At 41.1% G+C, this 21622-nt stretch overlaps 1 protein-coding gene across 4 annotated transcripts in view; it reads left to right on the top strand.

Annotated features, from left to right (window-relative positions):
* Positions 1-376: 376 nt before the first annotated feature.
* Positions 377-21622, top strand: part of CDK14 (cyclin dependent kinase 14) — a 326690-nt gene continuing 305444 nt past the window's right edge. For 2 of the 4 annotated variants that reach the window (XM_059469292.1, XM_059469252.1), the window contains exons 1-2: positions 377-697; positions 7244-7275. In XM_059469292.1, coding sequence (XP_059325275.1) covers positions 607-697; positions 7244-7275 — 123 coding nt within the window. In that variant the 5' untranslated portion in view covers positions 377-606. The remainder of the gene's footprint in view (positions 698-7243; positions 7276-21622) is intronic. The other 2 variants (XM_059469276.1, XM_059469268.1) reach the window with 2 other exon arrangements.

The raw sequence follows: 21622 nt of genomic DNA on the forward strand, positions 1-21622 counted from the left end.
TCCGCAGCGATCCCGGAGCCGGCGCTGCAGCAGCGGGGCAAGGCAGCCCCGGGCGGGCGCGGGCAGCCCCGGTGTCTCCGCCGCCCCTCAGCGCCGTCCCCCTCAGCCCCGGCCGGCATCGCGGCCCCGCGGGCAGCGCGCATCCCCGGGCCCGGCCCCGGCGCTCCCCCCGGCCCCCCTCACGCCCCCGCCGCCGCCGCCGCCCTTCCTCCCCGGGGCTCCCCGGCCCGCCCAGGCTCCTCCTCCTCCTTTCTCTCAGCGCACCCTCCCTCCCTTCCTCACGCCCTCCTTCCCTCCCTGCCGCCGGCGCCCGCAGCCCCCGGCCGGACTTTGCTGCCGCTGCTCCATCTGCGCTCGGCGCTGCCGCCCTGCCCGCCCTGCCCGCCGTGCCGGGGCAGCCCGGGGCACATCACGGGGCGATGAGCCGGGCGGCGCGGAGCGCAGCGGCACCGGCCGCGGTGTAGGGCTCCTCTCCCGGGCCGGACCGGGGCCGTCCCGCGGCTCCTCGGGGCGCGGAGAGCCCCGGGCCGGAGGGGCGCTGTCGGTGTCTCCCCCGAGCCTGGGCAGCGGCGGCGGCGGCCGGCGGGACGGGGGGGTCGCCCCCCGATGTGTGACATGATCGACTCGCAGTCCGCCGAGAAGATCAGCAGGATGAAAAAGTTGCGCAGAACTTTATCGGAGAGCTTCGGCCGAATAGGTGAGTCCCGGGCCTGACGGCGCTGCCCGCACCCGGGGTCCCGGCAGGGAGGGCACGGCGGGCGGTGGGCTCAGCGCTGCCAGGCTGGGAACACCCCTGACGGCGCCGTCCGCGAAAAACATTTCTTGGGAAGAAAGCTCGGGAAAGAAACAATTCCGGTAGCTCCAGGAGCGCTGCATGGGTCTGCGATGGAGTGAGCCCAAAATCGGCTGGGAGGAACAAACTGTGAATGAGAGTTGGCTGACGTGCCCCCACTGCCGAAGAGAAAACTCAACAGAAAGCAGTCGGGTATTTTCATTTTGTCGCAGGTCTGCTAGTTTATTTTTGGTACGGGCTGCAGGTTGTTTTTAGTTGAAGTGTGAGATGCTGAAGCAGCGAATAGCGGCACAGTGATTTAGGGGGGCAGACAAAAGAAGTCTATCTGTCATCTGCTGGGAAGTCTTGTCGCTCTGTCACTGACATAAAGCATCCTGAGGCAGCGTCATCCGAATGCCAGTGCCACCGCGTTACCTCCCGGTGCCACCACACCGTGTTTGGCTTTGACACCAGTTTATTTTGCAGTCGAATTTGTTATTGTGAACAATGCCAAAGAGTTCTGGTCTGCTTAGATTTCAGTCTTTGGCACACTGTGTTGCTTAATTCACTGCTTAAAGCATCAGTTCCCACTGACATCATCAAGGCACGGCTGAGCGGGGAGAGGAGGTATCTCGGCGGAGGTGTGGGGTGTCCCCGAGCTGGTGGCACGGGGAGCAGCCGGAGGAGGTGCTGTGACACCCGAGGGCAGATGCAGCGCCCTGTGTGTGCCTGCAGACCCTCGCCAGCCCCTCCACGCATTGCCCGTTGGGAGGGCTGGCTGGCAGGCAGGGCAGCCTGCGGAGCTGTGAGGGGCTGTGAGGCGCCTGTGCCCTGCCAGGAGCTGTGGCCTTTGGCTCTCCCCAGTGACCCTACCCAGGATCTGTGCTGGCACACTTGGGCATTTTAATTTTTCACGTGCTGTGTATGCATTCAAGCACGGCAAGCTTTTAGGAGGATGATTGTCTTTGAAACCAGGTATTTTTATTGTCCTACTCCAGGATGAGAGAGACTGAGAAAAGCTTATTCTTACTTGTAAACCAGAGAGTTTCAAGGGGAAATACAAAGTTACAGTTGTAAAGCAAGTATCAAGTCACTGTTACAAATCTTTTTGTCCCCATTTGAAAGCAGCTTTCACCTATCATCAGTCTTAAACTTGTAAAATACATTTAACTTTCTTTGATTAGAAGAAAAAAAATGAAGCAGTCAGGTGTTTGGTCTGTTACATGTCTCTGTGGATGTATAAACACAGAGACACTCTTCCACAGAGCTGTGAAAGGGTTTTACTAATGGTGGAAGTCATTAACAAAGAAAATGTTTTGAATGAGGATGCTGCTTTGTTGTAACAGTGACAGTCCTGTTAATGCCTTTTAGTGATCAAGGCCCCTCTGGCTGGTAATTTCTGCATGTTTTATTTGGCTCGGTTGGGTGATCATCTCTTCTTGTCATTTTGCACAAATTAAACAAGCTTTCAGTTTCTTTGGGAGCTCTGGCCTGGTTTTAGACACACAGATATTTATGTCTGGAAGCTCCTCCAGCCCTGTGTGTGCAGGAGTGTAGGAGTGTGGCTGGTATGTGGTTGGTTTGTTTGTTTGCTGGTGGTTGTTTTGTGATTAAAACACAGCTGCTACCAGCAAGTTTGTTCCATCTCCAGATGCTCAAATATATTGATCATCATTCTGGCAACTGCACTTTGAGCAAAAAAACTTCTAATGTATCTGTGTGAGGTTTGGAGATAGTCCACTCCCTGATACCAGAGCCACAGATAAGCCCAAGCAAAGAAACTCTAAACTTGCATACCAGGAAATCCTTGGTGCTGCACTTAACTCTTATATTGAAGTGAAGGAGAGAAAAGGGAAACCTCACTGGAAAAAGACTTCCTGGGTATCTAACATTTGGGTTTTAATGCTCTTTTTGTAGGTGCTGGTTGCTTGGTATGGTTAGCAAATTGCACATTAATTATATATTTCATTTGTAACTTTTTTAGTCATCTGCTCAGTTGTGATTTGTCATAAACAATAAATTCCTGACAGAGGTAAAGGCCAGGCTGGATGGGACTTTGAGCAACTTGGTGTGATGGAAGTTGTCCCTGCCCATGACAGGGGAGTTGGATGATCTTTAAGGTCTCCTCCAACCCAAACAATTCTGTCACTCTGTAAAAGAGTGATGATATATCAAACTTTTCCTGTTGTGCTTCAATGACTGTGTTTTTGCAGGTTTAAGTACACAACATAGTGTCATGAGCACAGTCATACAAATGATGTTAGAGTGCTGTGGTGTTTGAATCAAATAATTAGTGAGTCGAACCTTCATGGGTTGCAGTAGGAAAGATCTGGTGATCATTCTTTAAATGATAAAGCACTGTTACACCTTCCCCCAGTGTTGGCAGTATTCCATCTACCAAATGCAATTCTCTCAATACTGCAAGACCCCAAACTTGGTACCAGATTTAGATACCCAAGTTTATGTTAAGAGAGGTGGAAATGTATCCTGATTGTCATTGGCAGTGAGCTTTTTTTTGTTAGACCTTGCAGGTTAACACTCAATAAACTGCATTTCAGACCCACTTCTTCCCACCAAGAAGTCCTCTCAATTTCAGAAGCTGTAGCTGCAATTAATTTATATATATATATATATATATATATATATATATATATATATATTTTTTTTTTTTTTTTTTTTTTTTTTTTCACAGTGCACTAAGGTATGTTAGGTAACATTTGAAGCTATTTCCCCACCATCTCTAGACAGGGTAGTTATTCCTGGGGCACAGCAGAGGCCCAAAAGGTACCAACAGCAGCCGCAGGAAGACTTGACCCATTTTCTTTACTCTGAATGGATGCTTTGCATCCACTGGCTCTCCTGGAAGAGGGTGATGAAGATCTGGCTCATCAAACAAAACTGGGCTCAGTCCTGTAACTCTTGGAGTACCTAATATTGAAAATGTTTATTTTGCTGAGTTGAGAATTGTGATGTGTGAAATTGTCCACTCAGTCAGCCTTTTCCTGAGCATTCACTTTGTTCCATTATGTGCAGATCTGGCAGAGGATGATACAGTGCTGTGGTGTGCTGGGGGAAATGTGTGTGGTCTGTGGTGCTGCAGGGTGGCTCTTTGCTGCTGAAATTGTATTCTTCCAGTCCTAGAGAAATGAACTGTCTTTGCAGCTTAAGTATCCTTTCTCCTGGCAGAAATTTTCTGGTGTTTCCAGGAGTGTCCCTCTTAAAAGTAATCTTATCATAAAGAACTAATATTGCTAAGAATCTGAAAAAAAATGCATCATTCTTTTCATTTGTAAGTTTCTGCCAGCCTATTCATTTTTATATGAACATCCATATTTGTTTAAAAAAATTGTTTCCTTGCTTACAGACTGTGTTGACCATACAAGTGAACACATCATAACTACACGTTAAGCAACTTTTAGAAATTCAGTTGACTCACTGTTTAATTTAGGATTTAAACCTTTATTAGGTTTGGTTCTTAGTTTTGCCCTTTGATAGTTATGCAATTAAATTATTAGTGAATAATTTAATAAAAGCATTAGTCATCTCTTAATTACGTGAAGAGTTCTTAGCTATGCATTTGTTGAAGCTCATATAGCACCAGAATCACATGTGAGATCACTTCAGCTCATGCCATTTAACTTCTGTTTTCTTATGAGTTTCTTTAGCCAAAAACTAACACCAGATTGCAAAGAAAGAAAGGAGGAAAGGAAGAAAGAGAGAAAACATTGCTGAGATTTATCACAGTGTGCTAAAAGCAATCCATGGCCTTTCTGAGCATCCCTGGGCTTTGTTACTAGCTCCTCACTGTTACAAAGGTTATCTCCACTAATCTCCTCTGATGTACATCCACATAGCTCACATACCTGAGATAATGAGAACTTTGTTTGTAAACAGTTTATTTTTTTCTTAAGTTCAGCAGAATTTTTTAAACAGTTTAAAAAGGAAAATATTGCATTAAGGAGAAAAAGGTATTTTTAATATAGCTTGTTCTATAAAATATGCTGCTTTGGCGTCTTCTTTGGGAGATGCTATGCAGTGAATTGGTTGAGACTGATATAATCTTAAAACAGAATCTCTTTAAATGGGTGGCCAGAACTCTCATACTCTTTTTGTGATTCTTAAAAGCCCTCTTTTAGTAAAAGGAAGGAGCTAAAGACAAGCCAAATATATGCAATGGACCACATATTCCCATTTCTTCTTGTTCTGTTACACTGTGAATTTTGTTTAGCTATCTGTTTGGCTATTCCTGTAGTGTTCTGGTCATGTGAAAATCCTGTGTTTTGGTAAGGGAGAAAAGCATGTCAGCACAGCTTGAGTGTTATTTACTAATTTATAGCTTGTATGTCAATGTGACCTGAATGGTAATTGGGAAGATTAAAAGTGTGTTTTTTAAAAGTGTTACACAGGTTGGGGGGGTCTCCCCTTCCCTTCCCTTCCCTTCCCTTCCCTTCCCTTCCCTTCCCTTCCCTTCCCTTCCCTTCCCTTCCCTTCCCTTCCCTTCCCTTCCCTTCCCTTCCCTTCCCTTCCCTTCCCTTCCCTTCCCTTCCCTTCCCTTCCCTTCCCTTCCCTTCCCTTCCCTTCCCTTCCCTTCCCTTCCCTTCCCTTCCCTTCCCTTCCCTTCCCTTCCCTTCCCTTCCCTTCCCTTCCCTTCCCTTCCCTTCCCTTCCCTTCCCTTCCCTTCCCTTCCCTTCCCTTCCCTTCCCTTCCCTTCCCTCTCTCTTTCTTTCTCTTTCCTGACTCATAGTTCTGAGTACTTGGGATTTGCAGTCTGAAAATGTTTAGATCACCCTTCAAAACCATAAAAACATATTGAACTATCAAAATGTACAATGTGTGCCTCAGACCTCCTCAGCAAAACACCAGGGTTTGTTTCATTGTTTCTATCACTGAGCATGAAATCTAGATGAGTACCTGTGAAGCAGCGATCTTCAAAGGTTTGAGGGAAGCCATGTTTCGTGTCCTAAAGAAATGGGAGTTTAAAAGCAAAGGAAGGCTGGACATTCCCTGCTTTTCTGCACAAAGATAATTGGGATTTGTGCCTTGCTGCCCATGGTGGAGATTCTGAAGGTGCAGCACCGTTTGCACAGGTGGTGTTCAGTACCACCTCTGATACAGCTTCTACAGTTTTGGCATTGCTTTTGTTTTGTTTTGTTTTGCTTTTGTTTGTTTCTTGTGGGTTTTTTGTTTGCTTTTATTTTATTATTTTGTTTCATTTGGTTTTTATTTTTGCTGTGGGGTTTTTTTGTTTGCTTGTTTTGGGGATTTTCAGTTTTTGGGGGTTTTTTTTGTGTGTGTGTGCGTTTTGATGGGGTTTTTTTCCTGGTTGTTTTTGGTTTTGAAGCTGGTAATGTAATCTGAAGACAAGATTTGAAAGATGTTTAGAAATTACTAGTGATTTGAAGGCAAAAAGAGCATCTAAAAGAGAAAATGAAGAACTGGGGTCTAGATCCTTTACCATGCTAGGTGCTTAAATATTTGTCTTCTGCAGAAATATGCAGGAGTGGAAGAAACGTTATGTTTCTTATAACTTAATGTTAATGGTGAGGAGGGACCCTTCTGGTGCAGCACTGCATGAGCTGCACGGCTGTTCATGACCTCCCTCAAACTGAAAACCTCCGAGGTTTAAACTGCAAAGAAGCCATCACCAATGCAATGGTTTATCTAATTTTAGCTCTTCAGGAGGGGGAAACAGAGAGCACTTTCAGGTCATGGCGTGCAGCACACGGAGTGCAGTCCCTCGTGGGTCTGGCTGAGAAAAAGAACCAGTCTCGTACCTTTGGACTGGCACAGTTCAGTGCAGATTTGGAAAAATTAATTTTCTTCATGTTTCAATAAAGAAATCCAGTGTGCTAAAGGAGAACTTTCCATCAGCTTAATCTTTGCTACAGGTGCAGAACTATTTGTGTCTTCATTTTCTTACTGGTTCACATATTTTCTGCACTGTTCTTCTCTCCTATGTTTGTTGATTCATTGCTTGTTAACAGCGTAAGAAAGAAATCTCTTCTGCTATAGTGCAAGTCATACTAAAAATTAAAAAAAAAAGAAAAACAGGAAAAAGGCATGTTACAATGCATACTATTTAATGAAGAGTTAGTACTTGAAAAACTGAATACATGGTTAGGTGTTTGCTATACTCTTCCTTTTTGAAGTTCAGTCAAGCTCTCCATAAAGGGTTTTCACACTTACTAGGAATTAAAATAAAAACCCAAACCCACCCTTACAAACTCTTATTTTCTTTAACCTGAGAGGATTTTTTCATAAATATGTAAATTTACTTTCTTAGAAACTCTCTGTGCTGTTCTACATTCCATTTACAGATTCACATTCTGAGTATAAAATTGTTATTCACACCAGCCTGCTCTTTCCTATTATAACAGGAAAATAATGCCCTGATTTTTTTCTTTTCTAGTGGTTTGTGTTTATTGAAATGCAGTACAGATAATAATTTGTTTTTTTCTTTTTATTTTAAAGCCTTGAAGAAGGAAGATAGTGGCTTTGATGAGGTAGGTTAAACGTCTTTGTACCTTACATAGTCCAGGTATGCCTTTAGTATGTTGCACTGATGCTAGAAGAAACCCACAGATAGTAATGTTATGATGTACATGTGAATTAATACCTGCCTATTGCTCAAACATATTTTAATTTTCTGAATAATTACCAGAACAATGTGTTAGTCAAAGGGTCTGCATGGAACACTTAGGTTTTGGGTTTTTTTTTAAATGTAATACAGCTGGATGCTTTAAGAAAAGTGACCATTTAAAACTGTTCAGTGCTGAGAAATGTTGCATACAGAGAAAGTACTTCATAGAACTTTGCCCATGATAATTCCTGTAACTGTAGGCCTGTACTGTAACAGGCAGGGAAAAAAAAACATCCCTCCTGAGAGAATACCTTATGTAAAGTGCTGCTGCACGGGCTTCTTGCTGAATATGTCAGCTGAGAGAGATGCTTATTATTAAATTAAAAAGAAACCCAACCCAACAGCTCAAAACCGACATCTAGTCTATTGGTAAAGCTGATACTTGATTATTCAGTCTAATCAGTTTGGGGTCTTGACCTGTCTGTGGTATGATTTGCAAGTTGACTTGTAAAATATGCTGCTCACAATTTGTGCTTGAGAGTTCCAGGTCAGTGCAAGTCATCCCAGGGAGCAAGTTTGTGCAGGAAGAGGTGGAGGCCTTGCTGTGGTGACTGGTCATATTGTAGTCAATGCTTGCCTAGTACTGCCACCATAGCTGGAAGCAAATGGAAGTATTTTCATGTGTTGATGTTGTGCTTCTGGCATTTCTTCTTCATTGCCTGCAAGCTTAAATTCTTGGCTGAATGAAGCGAGATAGATGTTGTGTAATGCCAGATTCTAGAATAAATAAATGATGATGTAATGTCCTGGATTCTGGATCAAATCAGACTCCATCTCTTTCTAAACAGATCACACTGATGCTCAAATACAGCAGTAACAATATAAATATTTCATGCTTTTCTGACATGCATTGCAAAAGCTGTAACTCACCTTGACCCATCTCAGGTCTGCAGTGAAGGTCATGGGATCGGGCTCTGTTTTCAGGAATTCCTGTTGCAGTGTGCAGTGGTCCTGACTATTTGGTCCTGACTATTTTATTTCTCTTGTAACTCTCATTGAACTTGATTCCGCCCTGAAAGTTACACCTGTGCAAATACGTGCAGATACGTGTTTAGTAAACTTTGAATTTTTGTTTTACACATCTGGTCTGGTTCTGTTCAGTATTTTCTTTTGAAGGCTGTAGTGGTATATCTCTGGTATAACCTGCTCAGAATGTAGTAATACCTCATATTAAATGTGACTTAGAATTTAGAAGGATCTATTAAAAAGCACCGCCATATGAAGATGCCAGTTCTTCTGTCCCCTTCCCTTCCCCAGGATTGTTTATCTTCAGGTTGCATTTATTTTCTTTAAACCTGGTTTTCTGCTTTAACAGGAGACAACTTGAGCAAATTTTTGTTTAAATTCAAGAGGGTTGGGGGAGAAATAATCTTTCAAATATGTTTTTAATGGAATCTGACAGACTGTTGCAATGAGCTACTGCAGAGGCAGTAAGGGACATCTAGTGGGAAGGGTACACAAAAGAAGTTTCTTCCATTCCCTGTAAATATGGAAGAGCTTGATGTGACATTTGCATCAACTGGTTCCATAGTTTTAGGTGTCATTTCTTAGGAGAAAGAGAAGTGTCTTGAGATTTTATGTTGCCCTTATTATCTCTTCAAATTCTTCACAGTTCTTGGCAATTTTCTAGCCTAACGTGTGAATCAGAGAATAAGCTGTACCAGGTATCACTTAATTCCTTTCTTTTCAAACATCCTTCAAATCAGAAGATGAAACAGATGTTGATAACAATAATGTACCTGATTTTATAACACCTACTCCTGAGGAAGACAGAATCTGTGAGCAGAGGAGTGGGTGAACATATTGGTTTTAGGAGGCCATCCTGAAAAACACTACTAAGACCATTTGATATTAAAAAAAGCAGTCTAGTCTTCTGGCTTGTGTATGTAGTATTGCTATAACAGGGAAACAGTTATGAAGAAAGTTAATATGACAGTAAGTGGGAATATCAGACGGGAATATCAGATAAAGATAGAAGAGAGACAAGTAGTTTTCCAAGCTGTCCAAAGCTGTCAGCTTTGGGCCTCCTACTACAAAAAATTAAATAGTCAACTATTGAAGCAGAAATTTCATTTAATAAGCAGGGCATTCTCTTTGTATGGTTAGGGAAACGATGCTCTTTTATGTTGCTGACAGATGCTGTGTATCTCTTCTCAGCCTGTGTTTCCCCTTTCCTGAAGGGAGGTTGACCTGTGAAGCCAGGCTTGAACAAGGAGCAATGAACTTGCAGGGGAACTTTATGCTCTTTACAGATAGAGGTGGAGGACTCATGTTTTAGCCTTTCAAGTTGTGACCAGAACACCAGGAGGAGAAGCTGGCCAACAGGGACCTGAAATTTCTGATGGAGGAGAGGGAGTGGCATGAAGAGGAAGATGACCCTTCTAAAGCTGCAAGGTCTGCATTTGCAGCTGGATAGGGTCTCACTTTATTCTGCATATTGTAAGTGCTACATGAGGTGCTTACTTGTTTGTCTCTCAGGAACTGAGGGGGATAAATTGAGCACTTCAGTGGTTCTTAACTCTACCTGCTTTAATTGCTTGCAGTAGCTGAAAAATATATAACACTGCAGGAAGTTGTCTGTCTTTGAAGAGAAACTACTAAAAAGGAAGATGTCATGATAGGCAAGTGTACCACATAATTGCTTTCTGTTGGTTATGAAATTAATCTGTAAATTTGGATAAAAATTCTGGACAAATATTCTTTTTAAATACTGGACAAAAATTCTTTTTGTCCAGTAAATTTGAACCAAAAGAATCATGAGGAGTGAATCCTGTGATTAAGTTATCTATTAGGAAATACTTTTACTTGTAGAATTGTTTCAGGGATCTTACTGCTGTATTTAGTTCTACCCATAAGGTGAGAGCACAACAATAGCATGAAGGAGTAGTGTAAGATTTCTCACTTTTTAGTACCTGCTCTTGTGTTGCTTTGATTAAATTTTAAATGAAAAAAACCAGTTTTCTGTAAGTGATGCCAGCCTTTGCTTTGGTCTAGGAGAGAACACTGAATTAATCCATTTAATAGATTTAGTGGTAGCCTGCTCACTTTCCTAAGATATTGTGACATCTTCCAGAGACTTACATGAATAAAGGAGTGGATACAGAGAACTTCTACATTTCTTCTTCTACACTTCTTTCATTTAAAGCAGTAATTGTGTGGTTTTGTTTTTTCCTTTTTAACTTTTAGCCTCTTCCTTTCTGTCATACTGGTCACATTGTGGGAACTGAAACATAGGCCTGTGTCAGGACGTGCTGAAATCGGTGGGAAGGTTCTCAGTGTTTTCAGCGGTTTGTGGTTTGGTTTCCTCTGTCATGGAGTATCATGGGAGAGGGGGGCTGTTCTTGCCTCTTTTCAAAGTTTTTTGAGTAAGGCACCTTCTCCTGGTGTCCTTAAATGTACCTTATGTATTCTCTGAAAATGGCAAACTGTGAGCCACCCTCCCCCTGCAAAGTAGCTGCCCTGTTTTTCAAAGCAACCTAAGTTTCACACTCTGAGTGTGGGCTCTGGCACAGTTAGCATTTGTTTTGTTGTTTTAGCTGCAGCTCTGATTATCTACACTGAATATCGTGATAGAAAATGAACACGTCTGAGGAGCAGCACTACATAAAAAGAGCAGTCTAAAAACAAATAAGTGTTCCTTGAGTGAATGTTTTGTTTGTGTTTCAGTAGTTTGTCAAAGTTTGGATTAATAATTTCCAACTAATGCAGGATTGCTTTGATGTATTTGGACCACTGGTGTAGCAAGTCCACTCTGCCTCATAATGATGGAACCAATTTATTTTTCATTACAATGTGATCAAGGCAAATAACAAGTGGCTGAATTGTAGCATAATTTTTGGAATAACAGCCAGTGTTGATGTTGTGACTACATTCATCTCAAGGCTGGTGGTAACCTACTCCTTTAGTTAGCTGCTTGCTATTATGATTTATTTCTAAATTATTGTCAGCAGTTGCAAGCTGTTGTTCTTGTCCTTCTGTTGCTGGTTTCTCTGAGCCCTTAAATCATGTTTTAAGACCTTCAGTCATATGTGTGCACACTAAATAAATTAATATCAATGACACAATGAAATCAAAAGAAAATAATCTTCAGACTCAAAATAAACATGATTTTTGTTGATTAATGCTTCTTATAGTGAGTTTTATTGCTATTTTTTAGCCGTATTTTAATGTTAATTTTTACTGATATCAAGAGGACCTTTTTTTAAGGCCATCTTTCTTAGGAGATTGGGGTGCTGTGATTGTGCCTGCTGCATGTGTAATGCTGTCTGACTTCACCCAGTAACTTGGAAGCTGGCTGACACTAGATGCCTGGATGCTTGCTGGAAAAACATGTGAGCTGGCTGAGGGGTAGAGATAAGCATCTCCTCTGATGGAAAAGCTGAAATGCAAGTTCTTGTGAGCATAGGAGAATGCAGCTGGAGGTGTTATGAATACTCTGACTTCAGCAAAATCCTTAATACTCATCTACTCCTTACTGCATGCAGAGTCTCCAACTATGAGGAAGCCAAATTTCATTTATTTCACTCATGGAACAACTTCTGTGTGTTTGAAGTGGAAGTGTGTGAAAGGGGAGGGAGTTCTGCCAAGTTGCTTCTTGATTCTGTATTGTGCCTGCTCTCACAGTCTCTCTCACCCCAAATAAAAAGGCTACTCCCTCTGTGGGATGTTGGCATGAAAAATGTCTTGGTTTAAAGGACACCCATCTCTGAACCAGAACTTTTGCATAGGGATTATTTTGACTTTGAACAGTTAAAGGAAAGGGTGTAGTTGGAAAAAAGCAAAGCTTTGTAAAGCATGGACAAGAGGCATTTGAATGCCATAATGCAGGTGGCACATAATACACTAAGTAACTTCTGCATGTTTTTACTATTTGATTTCTAGTTAGCAGCTTGAGAGAGAAGTGCACATATGACAGAAAGATAAAAACCCCTTAAAACTGAATTTGGAAGAAAATGCCAGAAGTATAGGTGTCAAAGCATTTTCTAAATAGTAACGGGGAACTGGGTCAGAAAAACTTCATCTGGTAGTTAGGTTACTTTGCCAAATGTGTACAAAGGTGGTTCAAGTGTCTGAAAAATGTGTTTGCTCAGATGTTTTGTCACAGAACAAATGAGAGGAAACATAATTCTAGGCAGAAGACATCTCAGTTGCTGCTTTTGAAGTGTTGCTTGATGCATGACACAGGCAAATATTTTCTTGGTGACAAGAAGGAGGTAAAGGCTTGATAATGTAATCTGATACTTCCTGCAGGAGGACCACCCTCTTGGGTTAGAAAGGTCTTTGTGTGTCTGATAAAGATCTTTCCAGACTGCCACCTTTGGGAGGGAAGCTGGGTGGGGATGATGTTGTCTCCTGAGCCTGTACATGACAGAGATTTCCCAGGAGATGGTTTGTGTTCCTACCACTCCTAATTCTGTGTCTTCTGTTCCCCAGTACTGTTCTCTCACACTTCTGAGGATCTGGTGTTGGTCCAGTGGTTCCCCAGCAGCAGATGGCTTAGACATCAGAGAGACATTTACTGGTCTCTGCATCTCTCTGAGGCCATTCCAACAAAATATGAATCTGAATTGTGTCCTAGCTCTTAGGACTGGTGTGTGATGCTAATGTGTGTGCATCTGTAGCAGAATAGTGCCAGCATTTCAGGCCTTAGAAAGCTGTTCTTATCTGCTTTAAGGGAAATATTGTTTTCTCTAGACTGATAATATTATTTGCAGTTGTGCTTCAGGTGAGTCTGAGAATGAAGGGCATCAATGGAAGAGAGCAAATATTGCCATTCTGCTGAAGCTTCTTACTGCATCAGCTGTGGGACAGATGTGCTTTCTGTGGGACAGAAGGGACATTGTTCTGTAAAAACCCTGGTCTGTGAAACTTCTGGTGGCTCAAAAAAGCCCAACTCTTGGGTAGCCTTGCACAACTTCTCAGAGAATTTTTATTTTTTATATGGTGATTAGGGATTCCTGTCACTTCCCTGTGCTATGTTGCACATGGAAATAAATCAGGTTCTGGAAGGCATGAGAGACACTTCAGAAACAGATCTGGGGGACCACAATGCAAGCTGTTAAGCAACTGAGAAGTGGCAGGAAAAAAGTGGCAAGAAAAACTGACCATGAAATATCTGCTTTGTTTTGCCAATTTCAAGGCTTTGAACCAAAACCTGAGACCATGTGGAAGTTTTTGAGATTTACTTGGCAGTGGCTCTTCCCATTCAGTACAGGAACTGTTATTGCTAGGGGATAGATAGACCTGGCCTTTAGGAGATGAAAGTTTGAGAACCCTCTTTAGTAGCCGAGGAAGAGCTTTAATCTTGGCACATCCCTTAAATCTGTGGAGTGGCAGTGGTTTGAATTTTTGCCTCAGCCATTGATATGTTCTGTTGTGTGCTCTGCTGCCTGTTGTGTTTGGTGGGAGTGCATCCTGTTACCTTTTAGACAGTGTGTAGTATGAACATAAGGTGGTGGTTAAGTCAAGTGTGAACCTGCTTACTCTTCCTTTTCTCTGCCTTTTTTTTCTGTAGAAAAGGACAGAAGAAGGGTTCTTGTGATTAGTTGATATGCCTGTGTCCTTTGCTTAACTTTTCTTTGAGAATGGATGGAGCAAAGGAGCAGAACTTGGTCTGAATCCATGTTTGCAGCAGTGGCTGGTGAGGATTTGTCCAAAATGCTGACATATATAGCTGTGTTGTGATCTGCAGGCAAGTGTTTTAGCTATCAGAGAAACACTGCAAAATGAAGATGAATTTCCAGGCCTACTTCTCTCACTTGTGCATGTGTATTTTGGGATGTTTCTGCTCATCAGATCAGAGGGTGTATGCATTCCAGGAATGTGGAGTCTGAATGTAAGCTGTTATTATTTTGATCAAGTATGCTTACATGTAAATCCTGCTGTTTATTTTCTTGAGACATACAGGATATAGTAATTTATCAATAGATTAAATAGAGTAACAAAGCACAATATGCTTTATATGGGATACATATCTTCTTGTTCTTGGCCTTGTGGGCCATCTCCTGATTGTGAGGCAAGAAATAATCATGCCCCTTCCTTAAGAGATAGTCTTATCTCTTCTGTCTACTTTGTACTTAGACATTATTGCTTTTGTTATTTTTTTCTTCCAAGCCACACAAGAGCAGACATATGACTATATCTAAATCTTTTTCTCATGAAGGGATCTAAATGAAAATTATCAGTCTACATTTTAACTTTCCTGAGAAATTCTGCATGTATGCTGCCTCATCTGCTGTGTGTCACAATATTGCTGACAGCCATATATTTGCAGGATCTCATCCACAGTAATCAAAGTTCTGAGTCAATTGACATCTTTTGGTAATTATTTGAAAGGGATAAGAAAAAAGAGATTACAGGCTTATTCAAACAAAATGGATTTTATGTACACAAAACAATGTCATTTTGATGATATTAAGACTTAAAGAAATTGTTATTGCCTTACAGCTATTTTTCTATATATTCTGGAATTTATCTTTTTGCCCTTCCAGCAAACTTTTCTACTTCTAAGCCAGTTGAATCAGAGTCCTGCTAGTACTTCTTCTGTTCATTTCAGGTATAGAAATTCTCCTTATCATGTTTAAAAATTCAAACTTGAATATTACAAGTTATTTAAGTATGAAATATTGGCAGTAATTTATTAAGTAAAAGTAAGTGTGAATGCTGCTGAAAACAATGATAAATGATGGAAGCAGGATTGCTGAGAGAACACATAATGCATTATAACCAATTCTAAGTAATAACTGGAATTGATTGTGTTTGGGGCCCTCTGAGGTTTTTACTTCACTTGAATTAAGTTTTTCAGTAGAATCCAGGTGTTCAGCTTCTTAAGTATGGAGCAATAAAAACATTGCTAGCATTGGAAAATGTTCATTGATGTGCCAACCCAGGAAATCCAGTGGCTTACAATATTTTTCTTATTGCCATGTACTCAGCAGGGCTTTTCTTTGTACATTAACTTTTCGAGAGCTCACATGTACAAAAAGGTCTTCTTCCATACATATTTGTTTGAGGCATCTTCCTGTTTGTTTTAGGGAGGGTAAACTTCTTGTTAATCCTCAGCACCATTTTTTAAAATGGATCTTTACCTTCCTTTGTTTCCACTGGGATGCACATTGAGACTCAGGCATGGTGATCCTGGCACTGCACCTGAGAGGGGCTTTGTGCTGTTCCTGGACTTGTTTTCTGTCATCTGTCTTGAAAATTCGACACTGAAGGAATTTGTCTGAGGTCACTTGCTGTGATCAGTTAGGTCAGATGTGCCCTTAAGCTTTGAGATCTGGAAGACTTTTCATTATGCCAGGTTATGTTGTAAATAGTGCAGAGGATGCGTATTTTGACTTATTTTTCTTAAATACTGTGTCTAAAGATGAAGAACTTTTCCTTTCTGTATTGTTAGAAGGAGAACATGTTGAAATGTGTAGAGAGCTTTATAATTAATTATTTTTATTTTTGTCTCTCCATTAACAGTTATTGTTGCTTTCTGACTGAGAAAGAAGATCTGTTTCTGACAGAGAACCAAGATCTTCACTTCTTACTTTTTTTGGAAGTTGTTCTATTAATTGTGGTTATTTTGTTTTACGTTTTTTTTTCTTTTTTTTTGGAAAACTATCTATGTACACATCTATCCCATCCTCCTAAGGGATCAGTATGTCCATCCTTTTCTTTACCTTTTGTTATTGGTAGTCCCCTTATAACAATTTCTGGTTTCTTTTCAGTTATTTCCTTTTAACCAGTGACAAAAGCTGCATCACAGTTCAAGTGCAGTGCCCATGTTGGTTAGCTCTTAGGCACAGATTTCCTCTTTTTGCTTTCCTGTTTGTGCCTCTTTTCATTTAAAGCTTAGTCTCGATGTAGTTATCTACAGTCACTCTGTGCCTTTATGCTGTTTGTCCTGTTCTGAAGCTGGTGTTGTCACCTTGTCCGTGGTGACAGGGATGTTCTGAAGGCTTGCCAGATGTTGAGCCAGCTGCGGGGAAGCCCAGCCAGGGTGGGAGCCCTGTCCTGAGTGCAGTGGGCAGGAGGGGAGGCAGCAGCTGCGGGCTGCGGAGGCTGCTGGCACCGGCAGACACTGGCAGAAGCCACACAAAGTGTGCGTTGGTAACTCTCATTTATTTATTGGCCTTCTAAACAGACAGATTTATTAAATGATCTCCAACCTGCTCTCCTTTGTCCATGCCAATTACTGATGCAGTTTTGCAGTTAAAAAATAGCAATTCTTAAAAAATAGCAATGCTTGCTCAGAAAAAGCTTTTTTTAGCTTATCCATGCAAAGAATGATACAAGTTCCATTTGTCAAATTCATTATCATTCTTACAGTGTCCTGGCTTGTTCAGATGTGGGAAGTCTCTCATGACTGCAGGTTTGCTTGGTTTGGAGGGAAAATAGTTTTTTTTTTGATTGTTTAAAAAAATAAAAAATAAAAGCAGTGATGATTTATTTTAGCTTTTCATGCACAAAGAGGAACCAGATACAAACAGGATGTTTGTTAGAGGCATCTCCTGATGACCATGGAGATGCACAGAATTCCAGAAACTAGAGGACAGCATCTGGAGAAATACTTGAGGTTTTTTTTTTTTTTTTTCCACTTGTTTAGTTACTACTCTGGTATGGCTCATTTAAATGTGATTTGTCTGGCCGTCATCAAATCATGACAGAAGCTCAGAGAAGATGAAGGGAAATGCCTAATTTGCTTGGCCTTGTAAAAGATATGCTATAGCATTTCAGGACCTTTTTCTGTTCAAATCAGTAAGAAAATGGTATTTTTATGTTTGAAAGTAAGTTTGCAGTATCTAGGAAGTTATGAGTTAGACTGCATATATTTTTTTATATCTTAAGAACAGGTTTTTTTCAGTGGTGTGGAGAGAATGCTTAGTCATGCATTTTATATGGACATAGACAATGGGCTCAAACTATATTTGTGATTATATTCAACAACACAAAACTATGATATTCAATAAAATGTTTCTTCAAAAGTTAAAAAAAAAGTTATGAAAGAAAATTCTGTCATATTTGAACAAATACTGTCATGGAACACAAGAATCCTTTCCTTGAAATTCTGTCTTACGCATTAATTTTGACAGTGTTTTACCTGGGATGCTCTGCTAGGTTAATTCCCAGCACTAATTATTTCATTCACCCACAGGAGGGGCAGAAATGGTGCAGACTTTTACAGTCAAAGTGATGTTTCATTTTGGTATTGTCAGTTAAGCTTCAGAGAGGACACCAGTGTGAGCCCAGTGCCCTGGGACTCAGCAGAGCTCATGAGCATATTTGATGCTCACTGCTGAGGAGGTGATTTCAAGGGTCCTCTGGGGTTCAGTGGTGATGCAAGACTCTGGAGCAGATATTCTACTGTGAGTGGATCCTTATCTTGGAAGCCTGTGTGAATTGGTTTACTTTATTGTTAAGGTTTGGGAGAATGCCATGGCTGTCTTCCTTGTTCAGTTTCTATTGCTTGTGAAAAATCAGAGAGAAGACCTCTTGGAGAGGAAGGTGAAAAATGGAAAATGTAATTCCTTTTCCTTGTGCCAAAGAACATAGATGGAATATGAGATATTCAGTTGGAATATATTAGTTAAAATCTGAGTTTGCTTCTTAGCCTTCTTCAAGATTTCAAATAGATAATTAATCAGGAAGAAATTGGATTAAACTGCCATCATTCACAACCTCAGCATTCTGCCTCAGGACCACATAACTAGCACTCATGGTGTTTCACTAACAGTATGAGCCACAGTGTGAGAGACAGCAACCTCCAGAATGAACCCTGTGTCACTCACCAGGGCCTTGAGCTGGGTACAGGATGGAATTTAACTGGGTACAGGATGGAATTTTGCCTGTAGCTCAAAAAGAGGCTCAGTCTCCAAGTTCAGACCACACTGTTTATTAAAACGTATTATGTTGGGAACTGACCAGCTTTGCAGAAAAGAGCCTGAGGGTCCTGGTGGACATGAAGTTGGATGTGAGTTTGCACCGTGCCCTTGCTGCAAAGGTGGGTGCTGGTATCATGGGGTGCACTGGGAGGAATGTTGCCAGCAGGTGAAGGGGAGGTGGTGCCTCCCTTCCACACAGCACTGAGGAGGCCACACCTACTGTACAGGTAGTTCTGGGCTCCTCAGTGCAAGAGGGACATGAAGAAGAGCCACTAAAGTGATTAAGGGACTGGAGCATCTCCTGTGAGAACTGGGATTGTTCAGCCTGGAGAAGAGAAGGAGCAGTGGGGGATCTTACCAATGAAGGGAGGATGTATGGAAGACAAAGTCAGGCTCTTCTCAGTGGTGCCACATGACAGGACAGGGGCATGAACTGAGACAGGGAACTGAAAACCTCTGAACATCAGGAAACACATTTTTACTGTGAGCATGACCTAGGAGAAAGAGAAATTTCCCATTAAGGTTGGGGAGTCACCATCTGTGGAGGAGCCATCTGGACAACCTGCCCATCCTGTGCACTGTGATTTAGGTGGCTCTGCTTGAGCAGATGGGTTGGACCAGATGACCTGCAGAGGAGCCTTCCAATCTCCACCATTTGTGACTTTTTGACTTTTTTACAAGCTGCTTTCTTTCTGCATTTTTGGAAGCTTTTTTGCATTGCTTGTGCCACATGCAATTGATTTGTTAGTTTTTCCATATGTGATCACCTATAATATTCTAATTGTTTCTGTAAGGAGAAGTGATTTGCTTCATCTGTGATTCCATATGGTACATTGCAAATAATCGAGGCCCAGTACTATGAACACTGTAAGAGATACTGTTTCAAACCACTTGTTTATTAAAGCTTAGAAGAAATATAATTGTGGAGATTCTCTAGAAACAGCTGTAATAAAACGTTTACCTTTAAAAACTCATTCCTATCCACTGCTCATCTGCCAAAGACACCCCTGGAATAGTCCTTCTGTTTCTTTCCCTCTCTGAATCCCAACACTTGGTGCTCCAGAGCAAGCAACACAGAGCTTATTGCTGAAGTTTGAGTTTTTTTCCTCTTACAGGAATCTGTAGTTTTACCTCTTATCAAGTGTTTCCATGAGGAATTACAAAAAAGGGGGCTCTTGTGGAATTTGTTTTTATTAACATGCGTAAAATGTGTATTTAAGCGTCGCTTCTGCCTGCTCTTCCATGAGGTCAGTTTCAAAAACTGACTCTAACCTATCCATGGAAATCACCTGTGTTTATGAACCTTTAAAAGAACCACATGCTTCCAACAGAAATAAAGAATTTTTTGCCTGGAATTATCCATTTGTAGCAAAGTCAGTCATTTTGAGGCTCCAGATTGATTTATCTGGAAAGAGGAAACATTTGCTGCCAAAAGCATTAGAGCGAAAATAAGCTTTGTCAAATAAAGGGAATTATTCACCAAGTCTTGAGTATTCCCTTTGGAAAGGACTGGGGAGGCTGAGGTGAAAAGTGAAGAACTTTTTTTCTGGTTAGTAGTGGGTCTAGGCAGTAGGGTGGGAGGGGAGATACTTTTTTAACATGTAGTTCTTTCTCCATAAACCTAGGGGAAGGGGGAATATCCCATCACACTTTCTGCTGCTGGGTGCACTTTTAAACCTTCGTTTTCACATTTGCTTCTTCCTTAAATATGTTTCTAACTTTATATATGGAGTTGTGTGGAGCAAATGCAGGCTACTTGAAGCTTCTCAATTCTTGATCTGAAGTGTGGCCCTTAAGTGCTTCTTATGGTGAATTGCTCTGCTTATAGACTTGTTCCTGAAAGGTTTCCAGTTCTGGAATTGGCATTAGCAGTAAGAAATATCCTGTGGAAAAAAAAGCTGGGGAACCCAAGTCTAGCCAGAATTATTCATTGCATTGTACCAGCTGTCAACAGGACTCTCAGTTGTAATTTTGGCTTTAACACTTTGTGGTCTAATGCTTGATTTTTAGGAAAGGGTCTGTGAGCTGATGGTGGTAGGGCTGTATTCCAAATTTGAATGGCTGTGTTGTGCCTGTAAGTTCTTTGCTTGTGCATAAAGCTGCTGTCAACATCAACAAAGCACAGCTGAACAACCACTGCTTTTGAAAGAGTAGCTTACCTTTATTTTGTTTTTCTGCCTAAGACTAGTGCACAATCACATATTTTACTGTTTTAGTACTTTCTTTTTTTTCAGTTTACTCTTTAAGAGGTGAACTGCCTTATATTGGCTTGCATTTTAGAAATTGCTGCCGTTTTGTAATAGCAGGATGATGTGCATCTTGCAAACTGGTTCATGAAGCTCTGTCCTGAGCACCAGACTCCTTCAGTAGAATAGTTCAAAAGATTGTGCTCATTATGCTAGAAAATGGTACCCTTAGGGTCCTGCTTGATCAAGGTGGGGGATGCTTTAAAACTGGGCTATAATCTAGAGTGCAATAAAGCAGATTTATGGTTAATTTAAGTTTATAAGAGAAGGGAGTAAATTATGTTCACTCTTGCTGCACAGTTTTGGAAAAAAAATATGCATTAATAAACAATATGTCTGTAATTAATTAATGGTCCCCTGGACCCTGGAGACGGTTTTCTCCCAAACTAGTTAATTAGTGTGTAAAACACAAAAAAATTAATCCCAAAATTCATCATGAAAAATCAGCTATGGGTTGGTGAATTGTGGTCATTAAAGCATTTTGTTTTTCTGTTTGTGTTTTTTTTTTTTTTTTTTTTTTGTCTTAATGGCCAAAGTTAACAACCAAGACAAATGGAAAACAAAGCACCAATGCTGAGGTGCATTTTGACAATTCTAATTATTGTCCTGGGCCACTAAAAGCATCATAAAGCTCTCTCTAGAATTAATGTGAGCTATAAACCTATTGTGTACTCTAGATTTCAAAATGAGTATTGATTACTATTTTTTTTTATTACTTAGGAAGATATGGGCAGGGCCTAAATATTAGAGCCCTCAAATTCATCACTCCCTATGTTTTCTGTTATCCTTCTTTAATCTTCTGCTGTGTCTGTTATTTTTCTCCCTCTCCAGATAGACTGATAAATCTCCTGAATTTGATCACTAAACCACATTTCAATAGCCTGCTGTTCTGGTAACCTAGATGGGGTCAGCATTTTCAGTACCTTTTAATAAGCAGGTTACCATGCATGTCTCAGTTGGATTCACATTATTGGTTACTGAAGTAGATTTTAGTATTTGGTTCCTAAATTCTTAGTAAAGCTTTTGCAAAGCATGAAGTGCTCTGTGCTTTGTGTGCTGACAGCTTCACTGGCTTGCAGGGAAACACATAAAT

This window comes from Ammospiza nelsoni, chromosome 1 (assembly GCF_027579445.1).
Source record: "Ammospiza nelsoni isolate bAmmNel1 chromosome 1, bAmmNel1.pri, whole genome shotgun sequence".
Classification (NCBI taxonomy): domain Eukaryota; kingdom Metazoa; phylum Chordata; class Aves; order Passeriformes; family Passerellidae; genus Ammospiza; species Ammospiza nelsoni.